Here is a 16,521-nt window from a genome sequence, read left to right on the forward strand (position 1 = left end):
CATAACCCTTCCGGCCATGAAGGTGGATCAAGTGCGATCGTTTTCAATGTAGGGCTCAAACCGACGTTGAAAGAGACGAAGGTCATATTACTAACATCGGCTACTTTAGCCACCAATTTAACAACCAGGAGCGACGCTATCGACAAAATTAAGTGTCCCATTTCTAAATGATTTGGCATTTAGAAAATTCTCTTACAAATCACAAAGCTATATTTGCTGACAAATGTCCCACTATTTCGTAACGTTAATTAGTTCCCAAAATGTTCGAATCGTACCAAATCTCAGGTAGTCGAATACTTAATATAAACGTGTTTGAAAAACTGTTATTTGGTTTTAGTTTTTAGTTCAAAGGAAATGTGACATTGTACCATGTAAAATAACAGATATTCTATCATATTCATCTATATATATTTAATTGTTTTACTTTTTCCCACTCAGGGAACACCCTTCTAGATCTAATAGTTTTAGTTTTCTTTGGCTTGATTTCATCCATTCCTCCATTTCGTCTTAAATTCCTGCAAATGTCAACAATTTTTAGACAAACACATATTTTCATCATGGTAGGCAGCCATTTCCTTTCGAACTTTAACTACAATGCAGAGAATCGCCTCTCAAGTGTGAGCATTTTATACAATTTATTTCGTTAGTGGAATCGCTCTCGCCTAAACACCACACAACTTTCTCACAAAGGAGATGCTAATCATCTGCCTGCTCGGTATAGGTATCTGTCTGTACGCAGCTACGTCCGTTCCTGCTACTATTCCAATTTTTGGACTATACGTAAACGGCAGTAAATACTCTAGGGGGAGCCATCAAAAGCGAGTTCCAAAAATATCTCTTTCCCATCTCTCTCTCTCTCACTTGTATTTCCCTGAATACTGATTGAAACATTCCTTATACTTCTTTCAAGTTAGCAATTTGTGTTTGATTGTAGAAGATTCATTATTTTGTTGTTGGTCAAATTCGGCTCTCGTTTCACACGTTTGATCTATTCTCACCGCGCTTCATCATCTAATTGACAGCCTTTGCTATGTCGTTTGTTTTATTTGTTTAATTGTAGGTGCCCGTCCCTTTTCGCATTGGGGTCTTTAGTGTACTTTTACTATGTTTATTAAATTCTACAACAGGTGTTTGCTAATATCGTATGTTTTGTAATCGTATTTGGTCGGTTGTGCTAGAGAAAAGGAAGTGAAAATCAGTCCGTTCGTGGGTTTTTATGGATTTGAATTCTATCGGAAAAGGTTACTTTACTCGGAAAGAGTTGTCTATTGTACTTTAGAACAAATGATGCCGATGATAAGCAGCCTCAAAAAAAGGAAAACATTGTCCCAATTCGGTTCAGTGTACTATTCTGCACTACGACGGATTGATTTTTGTAGTGAATGTTCCATCGAATTCAACTCTCATTTGTTTTGCCGTCGTTATTCAAAATACAAATCACATTAGTTCGTTATGTACAATAAGGATAATGAGAAAATGAAAATACAGATTTTTTGGGCATTCGTCAACACGGTCGGTACCCTGTAAACCGTGAATGATTAGCATCAAATTCGACAGAAAGACAACCCTTTCGTTACCGTTTTGAACTTTTAAACAGATACCTACAAGATTGTAAACTAAATCATATTTGCATATCAGTGTTTGTGTCTAATTCGTCAATATGCAGTTGTGCATGGACAGAAATAGTGAGAGCCGCGAAGGCGGTGAAATTATAGTTATCATATTAACTAAACTTCCGACAGATCTACCTATTTGCTTTGTACATAAACTATGTGAAATAAAATTTAAATTCAATCTGACATATTCTAGGACTGCTATTTTGAGCTGTGTAGAGCATGGTCTACTACTTTCGCTCCCTAATATATCGTATCAACTACCATATAATGAATAGTTTTGATATGTCTCAGAATACTTTCAGTTTCGCGGGAAATTTCAACCTAAGTAAACTAGTAGTAGTAGCACCTAACGAAACGTAATTTCCCATGTCTGTTTGTTTTTTCTTCTTCGTAGAACATATACATATTTAAAGTCATCAAAAGCTAACAACAACCCATCCCCGCTCTACTTAGTTCTGCTCTTTCACGATCCCCGGCATCAGATAGGTAACCATCGTTCCCTTGCCCTTAACGTTGATCGTCCCCCGGCAGGTCAGAGGGTAGCCCCGATCCTTGATAATTTCGTACACATCCTCCGTCACCTGAATGTGATCCATCAGACCGGTGGACTCCATCCGAGAGGCCACATTCACCGCATTGCCCCAGATGTCGTACTGCGGCTTCCGGGTTCCGATCACCCCGGCCACCACCGGGCCGATGTTTATTCCTAACGAAAAAGGCATAAAAAATTAAGTCATTTTGGAGATTGTAACCGCCAAAAAAAATCCTACCGATTCTCATCCTAAAATTATTAAAGGAATGCTCGTTCACGTCGGTAATCTTCTGAAACTGCTCCAGCGCGTAATCCAGCATAGCCGTTACGTGACCGGATTCGGTCGTATCGGCCCCGGTTAGCGTTAGCCCGGATGCGGCCATGTACGTCGAACCGGTCGTTTTGATTTTCTCCACCTGACGGAACCGGTCCTGGGCCAGTAGTTCATCGAAGTCGACGATGATTTCGTTCAGTAGCCGCAGACACTCGACGCCTTCGTTGTTTCCCTCTAGTTCGATGTAAAATTCGGAAAAGTTCGGAATGGAGGCGAACATTACGCACGCTCGGTCGCATTGTTCGAAGTAGATTTCCTGGTGGAAGCGAAAACATAGATGATACAAATTTGATGACGTATTAATAGAGCTCAACTAACCTCAATATTCTTCTCCCGCCGCAGGAAATGGTCCGCGACATGCACCGGCAGGATGTTGGCCAACAATTTCCGATTGTACGCCTGCAGGTGTTCCATGTCCTCCTTCTCCTCGGTGGCCTGCAGCTTCCAGATGTAGTCCAACCGGCGGGTGATCTCCGTCTGCTGGCTGTGCATGATTTGGCCAATCACGAACACCACCAGGAATGCCACATCGATCAGAAACCGTTCGGTTGTTAGGAACCTGTTTGGAAACAAGGGCTAAATTAAAAGTTTATCCTTTCCCGCAACAAGTTGATGACCTCTTCAAAAATAAACACGGAAATTAAATGTGCCAATTGCAGTCCTAATTATTCTTTCTGTCTTGGTTTTGCCTTCTTCTCAATTACTAAAATGATCCGTTTTTTCTCAACACAGAAAATATGTTAATTAACTTTTCGAAGGGGTATTCATTTATTCTATCGCCGCAACCGTAATTAACTGCTTGCCAACAATTTTCCAGTTAGCTAAATTGTTGATGAACATTCCCCTTTTTCATTGAACAGCGTAATATTTAACTTACCATGGTTCGCAGTGGCGATCGAAAATCAGCGCCAGGATGACAATGGAAGCGACATAACAAAACAGTATAGCCACCAACAGGACGATCTTAAATAGAATCTTAATGAACTGATGGACCGCACAGGTCAGTAAGGCAAGCAAGGTTAGAAGCAGAAGAATCTGGAAGGATAATGGACATTAAAATGAATATATTTTTTAAAATAAACAAAATAACTACATTAAATATCTTAGACTCTTTACAATTACTAGGCCGGAGTATAAAGTACTCTTCCGAAAGCGAAAGATAAAATATAAATGTCTGGAACGAGATTGCAATCATTTTAAATATGTACCAGTTCGAAAAAAAAAAACATTGGAAAGATCTCACCAGTTTATAGTAAGACAAACATATCACAGTAACGACAACGCATAACGATATCACTTGTGCAATTTCCCGATGTCCGTGAATTTTTTGCGATATCACTCGGAAGAAGTTGGAAATTTTCTGCGAAGAGAAAGTTCATAGTTTATGAAAAAGACGACAATAAAATTTATATTTCAAAGGAATTTAAAAGTGGAAAATAAGAAAAACCAAAAATATTTAAAACAAGGAAAGTAGAAAAAAATAAAAGGTTAACTATTGAAAGTAAAATTTGGAAAACTAATGCGAGTAATTGAAAAACAAAAGAATATAAAAAAGAAGAAAAAATTAAAAAAGCAATCAATCAAATAAAAAATTAAACCAGGAAACCAAATAAATGAAAAAAGAGCAAAAACTAAAAAAATGATGTATAAATGAAGAAGTAAAAATTTTAAGAAAATTATATGTGAAACAGTAAAATAAATAAGTAAGAAAATAACTATGCAAAACAATAAATAATTAAATTTACAAATAATATAGAAGCATAAAAGAATAACAATGCCAAAATAAATGTAAGGAACCAAAGCTAAACAAAAAATGTTAAAAGGCAACAAACGTTTAAAATTAAATATGTGAAAGGCAATCAATTAAAAAATTTGTTATAAAAAAGATATAAAACAAAACAAAAGTAAAAATATGTAACATAAAAAAGCGATAGGTTAAGTGCACAAGAAAAAAAAAGAAATTGAAACTAAATAGAAGAGGAATAAAAGAACGAAAAGTAAAAAAAAAAGGTTGAAAGAAATCAGCAAAAAAATAAAAAAAGAAGAAGAAATGAAATGAAAAAATTGAACTGAAAAAAAAGTTATGTTTGAAATTTAATAAGACTCCTAAGTAAAACGATTCAAAGACGTATGAAAAACTGAAAATGTAAGAAGGGACCAAAAAAGAAATTATTTTAGGCGTCAAACAGTAAAACAAAGAAGAAATCAATAAGTGAAGAAATGAAGCAGCAAAGAGTTAAACTTAAAGTTTAGAGCTAAACTTAAGTTTAAAACAGGGATGAAGTCTAAATGCAGACAGTAATGTGGTAAAAACGTAAAAAATCAAAACAAAAACTAAGAAAAGGAAAAAATACAAAAATAATAACGTCAAAAATCGAAGGAATGATAAGGTGGAAAGTATAGTTGTCCAATAGGTAGCGAAAAAGTAAAAAGGATTAAATTAAAAAATAGCAAAATACTGAAAAGTAAAGAAATTTAATCCTTTTATTGTGAATAATAAAAAAAGCAAAAATGGAGTAAACAATTAAAAGTTGTAAAATGGAATACTATGAGCAAAATTATGAAGCGATAAAACGAAATCTTAAAATATTAAAGAGAAACACAGCAAATGTGAAATATATAAACACAAAATATAACTATAATGTAATAAAGTGGAAAACTACAAAAGTGCGGAACCAAAATATTAAAACTTAATAAAAGGAAGAGTAGAGAAATAGGAAAGTAAAGCGTTATGAAGGTAAAATAGCCAAAAGGTAAGAGCGTAACAGATAAAAGAAAGTGATTAGGTAAACAGGTTGCGAAATGAAAAAGGAAGGCGTTCAAAAATTTAAAACGTGAATAAATAAACTATTACGAAAGATTTGTATGGGAATGGAACTAAGCAAACATTGTAAATCAAGCGAACAGAAGGAATGTATAGAAATAAATTAATACAGGAGAAGTGAAAACACAAAATTGTAAAATAAGTAAAAAACATGTGTCCCAGTGTCTTGTTAATTAAATATCGTTGTAACTTAAAAAAAATCGCTCACTAAAAATTTATTTAAAAAACAAAACAAAATAGTAATAGTAAGAAATATCACCATAAAATGATTTAAAATAATAAGCAAAGTAGCGAAATGTGAAACAGTGAAGTAAACAAGTAAGAAATTTAAAAACTAAATAAATAAGAAAAAAGAAATTAAGCTTGACAGTATATGAAACGATAATAGAGTAAAAATGTAAAAAAATTAAAATTAAAAATATACCAGAAATATCCTGAATCAGAAACGAAAAATCGAAGATAAAGATCAAAATTAAAAATTAAAAATAAGAAAATAAGGATACAGAGCTAAATTGGTGACCAAAACTATTGAATAAATAATTTTAAGATTATGAATGCTTAATGAATACAAAAATTGAAAAAAGAAAGATAAAATAATATTACAGCACGAAAATAAATCAGGGCAATAGAACAAAAGGTAACACTAAACTGCAAAGTATTTAAAGGAAGGCAAAGATGGTGGTAACATATAGCATAAAAGTAAAAATATATATATGAAATTATAAGTTTAAAATGACATCAATTAACATTGGCAAACATGATACAAAATGATGTAAAAAAATTAAATTATAAATTAAATAATCAGGAAAAAATTAAAAGTAAACCATAAAATAAATATTAACTTTTAATGTAAAACAAAAATGGTAAGAAAAAATAAGAAAATAAATTTTTGTGTCATTTAGAATAAAAATAAATAAGACAGCAATAATTTAGGAAGTGACAATACGGAAAAGTAGAAGAGTAAACAAGTTAAAGAGAAAGAATGTGAAACAGTAAACAAAAGAAAGAAGTTTAAAACTTGAAAAGCAAAAATCTTAAAAGATAGAAAAGTAAATAATCAAGAAAATAAAGAAGAACAAATGTTAAACTGTAGGAAAGGGAATGGGTAAAATTTTTTCGAAATAAAATTTTTGCAATATTACAAATGTAAAGTAAAAAAAGAAATGTAAAGTGACAAAAAGTTAAACTCTACACATTGAAGAAGTATAAAAATATATAAGAGGCGTGAGTAAAAAATAGCCAAAAAGAGAAAAATGAAAACCTCAAAAAGATGGAAAAGGGAATAAGCAAAAAAGTTGAATAGAAAATAATATCTAAAAAAATAAAGAGCAAAAATTCAAATGCAAAAAATATTGTAATGTCTAAATATATGGGAGACAAATGTAAAGGCGATTATGAGCAGACAGGAGCAAACGAAAACGAAAATATAAAAAAATATTTACACAATTAAAAGTAAAAAAGTAAAATGAATAAAAATAGTTAAAAAGCTATTAGTCAAAAAGTAATAAGCAAGTAAATTTTAACTAAATGAAGTAAATAAAGGGTGCAACATTAAGAACTAATCAATTAAAAATGTAAAAAACTATAATATGAAAAATGTTTGAAAGCAAAATAAAATTGTAAATCAGGCGCCAAAAATTTAAATTACAAATATGTTAAAAAATAAATTTAGACTATGGAAATTCAGAGGTAAATAGTACGGTAGCAAAATAGTATATAAGTACAATATTGAAAAACGAATAGAGCTGAATGCGGCAAAAATAGAAATCCGTATATTGTAATATTGTGAATAGTGAAGATGTGGGGATATGAAGAAATTATAAAGTAAAATGGTAAAAGATTGATAAAATATACATGGAAAATAACAATTAAGATGTTTAAAAATAAAAAGTAGAGAAATTACAAATTTAAATCAAGCACCATAGCAAGTGTAGTTGGATATGGATAAAGCAACAAAATAAATCTGCAAAAAGTAATAGTAGGCAGTAAAATTAAATTGCAAACAGTAAAGAAAATAATCAAGTGAAAAGTGAAGAAATGGAAATTAGGAAAATTTCGATATAAAAATCATGAAAAGAAGAAAAGTAACAGAAGTACAAACATGTAACAGTAGAAAAGTGAATACTCCAAAAGTTGAATTGAAAAATATTATAAAATGAGAATAACAGTTAAAAATATTGATTAAAAATTAAGATAAGAAAAAAGTAAAATATTTGAAAATTTGAACGATTTACTCGTTATAGAAAATATAATTGCTAAAAAATGAAAACTGACGTCCTTCAATAATTAAGAAAAGGTGAAACACCAAAACGTAAGGACGTATCAAAGTAAGTAATAGAAAATCAAGTAGATTATAAAATCGAAAGGGGGAAAAGCAATATAAAAAAGCAGAAAAAATTAAACGTATACATTAGTAGAAATCAGAAATAAATAATCGGAAATCAGAACAGCAACATCCAAAACCATATGTAAGTAACTTAGAAAACAACAAATAAAAGGTAAACAGCAGAGCGAAAAAGTAAAGGTCAAACTGGAAAATGGTAAAAAAGTAACAAGGTGAAAATTTAAAATAAAAAGTTCAAATAAGGGAAAAGTTAAAGAGTGATAGATAATTAAAATGTGGACAATAAAAAAATAATTAAATAAGCAAACAGAGATGCACGATTAACGTTAAAAAGTTTAACATGAAACCTAACATAAATAGCATACCATCCCAAACTAAACTTAACTAACTAAAAAAGAAAACAAATGAGAAAGCAGAAAAGTAAAAACCACAAAACGGTAGAAAAGTGAGAAGCAAGCAAAGAATTGGGAAGGTGAAGAAGCAGAAAAGTTACCTAGGTGAAAAGTGGAGATAGTAATAATATAGCAAAGGAACAAACTAAAAAACTTACAACACTAAAAAAACGAAGAAGGAAAATCAAAAATGTTAAAAAGTGTAGAAATAAAACAGCTTTTAATTCAAAAAGTAAGAAAGGAGGTGAAACGCAAAGAACAGAAACATAAAAAGCCAAAAAAGTTTCACAAGTGCTTAGTAATAAAAAAGTAGAAGAAAATGAAAAGTTAAATATTAAAAATCAAAAAAGGTAACGGTGAAAGGCAAGAAAGTGATAGAGTAAAAAAAGCGGCATAAAAGTAAACACGAGTAAAAAGAGATAAAGCTCGAAAAAATTAGAAACGTTTAAAAGTTAAGAATTATAAATATAAAATAGTAGGCAAGTAAATAAGTCAGTTTAAAAGGTAAAAGGTGAAGTAACAAAGTTCTAACCAAAACAGAACTCGTAACAAGTAGCTGTCCCGATCAGTTTTATAATTAAAAAATTTGGCTGGTGGATTTTAGGGTTGTCGAACTCAGATGAATTTAGGTTGGTGTATGTTTCTTTTCAACGAATTATATTGTAAATCTGTTAGTCAACAAATTGTGTTGCTCGGGAAACTAACAAGTAGTAAAATATACAAGCTATAAATAATGTAGCAGAAAAACAGATTAAATGAAAATAAAAAATTAAAAATTTTAAAAGTAGTAATGTTTAACAATATTTAGATTAAAATTTAAAGAAGTAAGGTGATAAAATGACAATGTAAAAGAAATAACTAAGTGGAAAGTTCAAAAGGGTGGATAGGATTTTCATAATGAATTCGCGCAAAGGAAAAACCAAACGCAAAGATTTTCTAAGCCAATAATATTCAAACATGAAATAAGTAAATAGTAATAGGAAAAATTGGATTACAATAGAAAAAGTCGCAATATGAAACTTGAAAATGAAAATTTAACAGTCGAAAAGTATAACGGAAAAACTAATTCTATTTTTATGAGGCTGACTTTTGCCTTTCTCCTTTATCCTATTTTTCACTCTATTTGAAAAAAGTAAAATTAATACCGCAAAAGTCGATTGCTAAAAATAGAATTATTTCCAAATTAAATAGTAGTCTATTAGGCCTAACGATATGAAAATGAAAACAATCAATTAATGTAACCCACAAACAAATTAAAAGCGATTAGAAACTAAAACAGTACAAAGAAGTAAAGAAATAGAAAAGAAAAGAGGTGCAAAGATTTGAGATAAAAAGGGATATCACAAAGAAATAAAATGAAAACGAATAGAAAAATAAACTTAGGAATTGAAAAAAACTGTAAAAGAGGTGATTTTAAAAGTAAAGAAGTGACAAAAAGTAAGTGTTTAAAGCAAGAAAGTGAAACAATAAAACGTAATAAACTAGAAAGGTTAAAAAACAAGAGAATAAAAAGCGGAGAACAAATAAAAAATCAGTTAAACAGTGAAATGGTTAAAACCCAAAAAGTGAAAAAGAAAGTTAATGAAAACCGAAAAAAGTAAAATAATGTCAAATTGTTAAATTGTAAAAAATAAGAGACAAGAAATATAAAGACGTTGAAAAATAGGAAAGTTACATAGTAGAAATTTACGAAAGCAAAGAAGTGGAACAAAGATTAAATAATAATAAGAAACAAAACGTAAAACGGTGAAATTAGAAATGCATGAAAATAAAACAAAAAGTTGTAGAGGAATGTAAAAGTAAAAAATCAAGAAAGTAAAATAGTTTTTTTAAAAATGTCAAAATATGTTAATATAATAGAAAATTAGAAAGCTAGAAGAAAAATATAAAATAGGAATGCGAAAGTAAATTGATAAAAAAAAATTACGCAAAAATTCATAAAACGTGAAAAAGTGACAAATTAAAAGTAGAAGATAGAAAATTAAACAAATAAAACTGTAAATACGCAAAGAAGTGAAGAACGTATGAAAAACTAGAAAGTAATGGAATACAAACGTTAAATGAACAAAAATGTTAATGTAAAGAAATCAAGAAACTATTGATGTAAAAAGTAAAGTGATGAAAATATAAACAGTAGAAAACGAAACCCACAAAAGTTGAAAGTAAAATCACAATAAGGGAACATTTAAAAACCTCAACTAATTAAATTTCAAAATAATGAAAAACAAAAACAAAGCCGAAAAAATAGAAAATTATACAAATAAAAGGGAAGAAATATAAGTTTGAAAGTAAAAATGTAGAAAGTATAAACGCATGAAATATTTTAAATAAAATAAGAAAAAAGTTAAGTAGAAAATAATAAATTGAAATTTGGTGAAAATTAAAGACATACAACACTAAAATAGGCGAAGAAGTAATGGAGTGGAAAAAGATGAGAATATCAGTAAAAACCAGTTACCAGAAATTAGAAGTCAGAACCAAAAAATCAATGATAAAAATAAATTATAGAGGAAGATGTTAAAAAGGTTAAGAAATTATAGAAGAGAAAAATCATTGATGAAAAATAAAGTATGAAAAAGACTGGAAGAGAAAATTTGAGATAAGGAAAAAAGTGGTATGGTAAAAAGCTAAATGGTGAAAAGGTAAATACTTATTATTTATACATCGTTTAGTTTAAAAATAAAAAAACAGAAAATTTCTAAAAAATCAATGAGTAGAGATTCTAGAAGTGAAAGAAACTGAAATGGTTAAAAAACTGAAAAAAGAGTGAAAGTAAATTAAAGATAAGGTAAAACTTTTAACTTTTTTATGAATCCTAGTGATGTAAAAAAAGCAAAAAAGTAATAGTTTAAAAGTAAAAAAGCTGAAATTGAAATAAATGGAAAAGTAAAAAATGAAATCTAATGATAGTAATGGTAAAAATAAACCCAAAAATGAAAAAAAATTAAAGGAAGAATATAATAAGGGTAAAAAAGTAAAAAAGAGATAAAAAATGTGAAAAACAAAGCAATGCAAACATGGTGAATTATGATATATACATAAATTAAAATACGTGAGATAATAGTAGATGTGAAGGAGCAAAAATATTGTTACTTTTAAGCGTCGGGTACCATAACAAGTAAAATGTAAGAGGAATGAAATATAAATGTAAAAGAGTGAATAAGTAACAAAGATAGAGAAAACTGGAAAATTGAGCAAAGAAAACTGTTAAAAAGTGGAAAATTAAGAATGTTCCGAAAGTCAAATAATTATTAAAGAGTCAAGAATAAAAATATAAAATGAATTGAAGAAAAACAATGAAGCATAACAAAATGAAATTAACAATAATACAATAGTAAGAAGGAAAAATATTAATGAAAAATTAATAAGAGAAGAAGGAAAAATTAAATATCTAGTGGTAAAGACACGGAAATCTGAATAAGTAAGGAAGAAAAAAGAAAAAACGAAAAAAAAAATTAAAATGAAAATTGGAAAACAAATAAAGCAAAATAACATTAAAACAGAATAGAAGTGAGAATTTTTATTTTTTTTTTGTAATTAAATACGATTTCTAAAAATAAAAACCTATTTTAATGCACCTAGCGGTGCAATTGTGCCTTTCTCAATCATGAATCACGAGAATGTGTGCGTTGTTTATATTCATTAAAAGAGTTCGAGTTCTAAAATTTTGAAAAAAAACAGCCACGGTAATATTGAACTGAAAAAAGGTGCGAAATCGGCAAAGTCCCAAAAAGTCGATTGTTACAAAAAAAAAAAAAAAATTTCGAGATAACATAAAATCTCGACGTTTCATGCATTTTAAAGATGTTTGGCATCAAAAATACGAATTCGATTTCTGAAATTTCATGGGGTCCCCCCTTTGAAAAAAAAAATTTGAGTTCTGGCTTATATGGGAATTTCATATGTGACCGGACGATTTAGTCTATATTTCCGGACCCATATAAGCGATCCGTACGAAATTTTATAGACATCTGTGGGGATATTATAGCTATCATTTGGAACTAAGTTTGTGAAAATCGGCCCAACCATTTCAGGGAAACTGATGTGAGTTCGTAAATTTTGAAAGATGGCCGCTTTTCCCGGGCACTTCCGGAACCGTCTATGGTGGTCAATGTAGTCAACGAAAGTTTGGTTGGCCGTCGGTGACCTAGAACAGCAAATTTAAGTTGTTTGAGAGACATTTTAGCGAAATTTTTACCTTTTTTGCTTTCATCGGAGTATCGGTTTAAATCACAATTTGCTATGTGATCGCACGCCACAACCTGTAACTCCGGAACCGGAAGTCGGATCGGGATGAAATTAAATAGCCAATACCTTTCATTTGAGGCCAAGTTTAGTCGAATCGGTCTAGCCATCTCCGAGAAACCGATGTGACTGTTATTCTGAATTTAGATACTTCCGCCGGGGCTTCCGGAACCGAGGATGGTGGCCAATGTGGCCAAATAGACTTTGAATGGATGTTAGTGACCTAATACTACAAATCGAAGCAGTTGTGGTCATATTTTGGAAAATTTTTCACCTTTATACATTCATTGCAGAATTTATTAAAATCGACATTTTCTGCGTGTTCGTACTTATCACCCTGTAATTCCGGAACCGGAAGTCGGATCCATTAGAAATTCAATAGCAGCCTATGGGAACGTTGCACCTTTCATTTGAGACTAAGTTTGTCCAAATCGGTTCAGCCATCTCTGAGAAAAATGAGTGACATTTTTGGTCACATACACACACACATACACACACACACATACATACATACACACATACATACACACACAGACATTTGCCGAACTCGACGAACTGAATCGAATGGTATATGTCACTCGGCCCTCCGGGCCTCCGTTAAAAAGTCGGTTTTCAGAGCAATTGCAATACCTTTCTATTGAGAAAGGCAAAACGAGAGATATGAAGAAAGCAAAAATGTAAAAAAGTTATGGTTTGAAAGTAAACCATTATTGTATTAGACATGTAAATAATAGAAAAACAAAGCGGAACTTAAAAGTGCGCAGCAAGTAAAATCATTTAATTGAATATAAGGAGAGAGGAAAAAGTGAAAAGTTAAAATCAAATAACAGTATAATTGTAAAAAACCTTAAAAAGTGAAGAAACATAAATTATGAATAATGAAAGAGAAGATAAAACAACAAAATTACACTACTGATATAAATACAACTAAAAAATAGAAAAAACACAATTCAAATTTCGAATTTCAACTTTTTCGGTATTTTCGTAGTATACTTATCATTATTTTGAATCAACAACTTACAGTATCTTCTCTGGAGAAGACAGGAACACAAGTCACTAGCAGAGCCACGGTTAGAATACCGTATACCCAGTAGCTGGGTTGATCCCTGAAAAAAAATCATCAACGATCAAATTCCCTGTAGCCTTGCAAGAAACCAACAAACGAATTCACTTACATAGGAAATATTAGCACCTGGATCAGCATGATCCCGAAAAAGATAATAATACTGCAGTAGAAATAAACGTTCAACATCGGATCCGGCTCCCGACAGTACTTCCGTTCGATGTCATCCTTGATGAAGGTCAGATGGAAGCGCTTACAGTGATCCAGCCGAAGCCTGTCGATCGACCTCGCATCAATCGCCTTGATCAGATACTCGTTGACCTCTTCCTCGGTACTTTTCGGTTCCTGTTTGTCATTGAAACCCATCTTGGACCAATGGCCCATCATACGCAGCTCCTTGGAAACGTTTCCATTCACGGACGAAGACTGCTTGGACATGGTATGCTGCAAAATAAATCGAATCATTACTGTTAACCATCACAACTTGATCATCATCATCCCCTCACCGCTCTGTACGATTCCTTAGGAACTATCAGATACGTCTGAATTTGGTGATCTTTCAGGTAGTTATTCCGATCGGCCCCATTTCCCTCCTCCACCTCATAGTGATCGCCCAGGGACTTCAGCGTCTCCTTAGTGATGTGAACTCGCCCAGGAACACCCCCACTCTCCATGTAATTCGCCAGCGTTACATCGTTCGACCACACATCAAACTGCCACTTCCGGAGGCCCAACACTCCACAGTGGACCCGCCCCGTGTGGATACCGACCCTCATGTTCACATTGACCGCCATAACCTCCCTGACCAAAGCGATGGCATCGATCATATCCAGTCCCATCTCGACGGCACACATCGCATGATCCGGCCTCGCTTCCGGCAGTCCGGACACGCAGTAATAGCAATCACCCAGCAGCTTAATCCGCAAACAGTGATGCTCCTGCGCTAACCGGTCGAACCTGGCAAACAGCTCGTTCAGCAGTCGAACCAACTCCTCGGCCGTACACTGATCCGAGAGGCTGGTGAAGCCACAGATATCCGCGAATAGAATGCTGACATTTTCGTGCCGCTGGATGTAGATTTTGTGGAACTGGGCTTCTTCACGCGGTTGACCGGCAATATCGTTTTTCATCTCCATTGCAACGTGCCGGGGTAGAACGGACAGGAGCAGCTGTTCCTGTTTTTGATTTTCCCGCTGAATTCGGAGGCGCGCTTCGACACACTGGCGCGTCTCCATGAACGCATTCCGCTGGGATTTCTCCTTCGGCCAGTGGAGCAGGATGCCTGTCGCGTTGGTGCACGTCAGTGTGATTATGTCCGCGTAGAGCTGCATTGGTGAGAGAGGGAGAGAATGTGTTTTAAGGTCTTCGAATGAAGATGCTCTAACTTTTAAAAACAAAGATTAAATTCAATAGCTCATATCTCTACTGTGGCACACATACACATTTAAAGACTTTATTCATTAGATCATAGAATTTTACAAGTGAAAATTAATTTGCAATTATTAAGATGGCAAGGCGAATTATTTCGATGAACTTTAAGATGTATGCTAAATTTTGGCATATTGAAGGAGGTTTATTTTGAGTTATTCAAAATTTCGTCCGTGCTCATATACGCAGATGAATGCATATATGACACACCAAAAATATTTATAGGTACATACAAATGATTTCCTCTCAAAATAATAAATATTCGATCGATATTCATAAACAGATAAATCTCATAACGAATGTACGCTCAATGTTGGAGTTGATTGTCAGTACTGTCTCTAAGCATGGGCACGGGGCCACGAACACTCGATTATTTGTAACTTCTTAGTGCTTAGTGTTGATAGTTCAAATCTTCTTTTGGTATTTGTAACCCGTCAAGGTAACAATTTAGCACTGGGTGGAATTATACCTTTTTTGCGTATACACTCCGTAGAGTGAATTGTTTACGTAATGTTATGCTCACCACTGTTCCATATGATCGTTCGCTTTTTACGATAAATTTGGTTTATATTTTTGTTTGTGAACGATTTTGTTAGATCAGATAGGTGTAGTAATTTTTGTTAAATATTTGTATATTAATAACATAGGGTTTAGTCAGGTAACCGCTCTCCTCTCGCTGCAAAAAGTGTGCGGACTATGCTGTATCATAGTTATGACAGATGTGCGTTTTTTGGTGTTGGTTGTGTGACGGAAGAACAATACAGAAAGCGACGGACCACGGCTTCAAACAGACGTCGAGATAAGTGTTCTCTTTTTCGGGACAGTTCCCCGCCACCGCCAACCGTCGAATAGTGCCGGCCCTTGGTTCGGGCACTAGTGAAGTGAGTGGTGTTAGTTCCCCGAAGTGAGACAGCTAACCGTAAAGGAGCATTCTCGCGTCCCCGGCTAAAATCCAAGGAACCAAACACCGACCGTTCTCGCTATAGAGGATAAGTCGAACGAGCATAGCTCTCCACTATAGCTAATAGCCAAGGAGAACGAAGCAGGGCGGACAAAGGTTCTCCCTGGGAAGTGCACTGCGGCGACTTCCGGAATCGTTTACGGCGATTCATTGCCAACGTCGCTAGGGAGGTTCCAACAAAGGAGAAAAGCTCACCTCCCTACACCCAAAATCCGACGAGTATGTTTCTATTACTTTTGGGTAAGATTCTATTGTCTTTTCGGTAACAGACCACGCAATTGCGCATTACGGTATTAAACTCATATTCCCGCAAAGGTAGTAAACGGTGGAATGACAAATTTCGGTTGCTGTTCATGTATGTGCATCACACAATCAATCACTTTTTCAGTATGTGTCAACCTCGGCTCTGTTCGCATGTAGAATAATTCGGTCGATTTCTATGGTAGTATTAGTACCGAGTCAAACCAACCGGAATCATGGCGGATATCCAACCAAATTCAGGCTGGAACCTACCTCAATATTGGCAGAAACCAGCCCGAATTACGATTTTTTTACTGGGTAGGTTGGATAGCGAAAAAATTTTTTTTGGCTGTTTCCGGATCCGGCCTAGTTGCCAGATCCGACACAGTTCCCGATCCGGACCAGTTCCCAAATCCGGACGTCCCGGATCCGGACCAGTACCTAGTTCCGGAGCAATTCCCGGATCTGGACCAGTAACCGGATCCGGACCTACCTGGATCTAGCCCATCCCCTTTTCCCATTTCCAAATCCGGACCTGAACC

General features: G+C 33.3%; 1 protein-coding gene across 2 annotated transcripts in view; it reads right to left on the reverse strand.

The window, feature by feature from the left end:
* Positions 1 to 228: 228 nt before the first annotated feature.
* The window catches only part of LOC131685346 (adenylate cyclase type 6), a 539,597-nt gene continuing 523,304 nt past the window's right edge, over positions 229 to 16,521 (reverse strand). The window contains exons 10-18 of one of the 2 annotated variants that reach the window (XM_058969007.1): positions 13,857 to 14,675; positions 13,463 to 13,794; positions 13,309 to 13,393; positions 3,726 to 3,842; positions 3,576 to 3,656; positions 3,360 to 3,517; positions 2,801 to 3,041; positions 2,387 to 2,738; positions 229 to 2,322 (exon numbers count right to left, since the gene is read on the reverse strand). In XM_058969007.1, the coding sequence (XP_058824990.1) occupies positions 2,066 to 2,322; positions 2,387 to 2,738; positions 2,801 to 3,041; positions 3,360 to 3,517; positions 3,576 to 3,656; positions 3,726 to 3,842; positions 13,309 to 13,393; positions 13,463 to 13,794; positions 13,857 to 14,675 (2,442 nt within the window). In that variant the 3' untranslated portion in view covers positions 229 to 2,065. The remainder of the gene's footprint in view (positions 2,323 to 2,386; positions 2,739 to 2,800; positions 3,042 to 3,359; positions 3,518 to 3,575; positions 3,657 to 3,725; positions 3,843 to 13,308; positions 13,394 to 13,462; positions 13,795 to 13,856; positions 14,676 to 16,521) is intronic. The other variant, XM_058969006.1, reaches the window with a different exon arrangement.

The sequence above is a fragment of the Topomyia yanbarensis genome, chromosome 2, assembly GCF_030247195.1.
Source record: "Topomyia yanbarensis strain Yona2022 chromosome 2, ASM3024719v1, whole genome shotgun sequence".
NCBI lineage: Eukaryota > Metazoa > Arthropoda > Insecta > Diptera > Culicidae > Topomyia > Topomyia yanbarensis.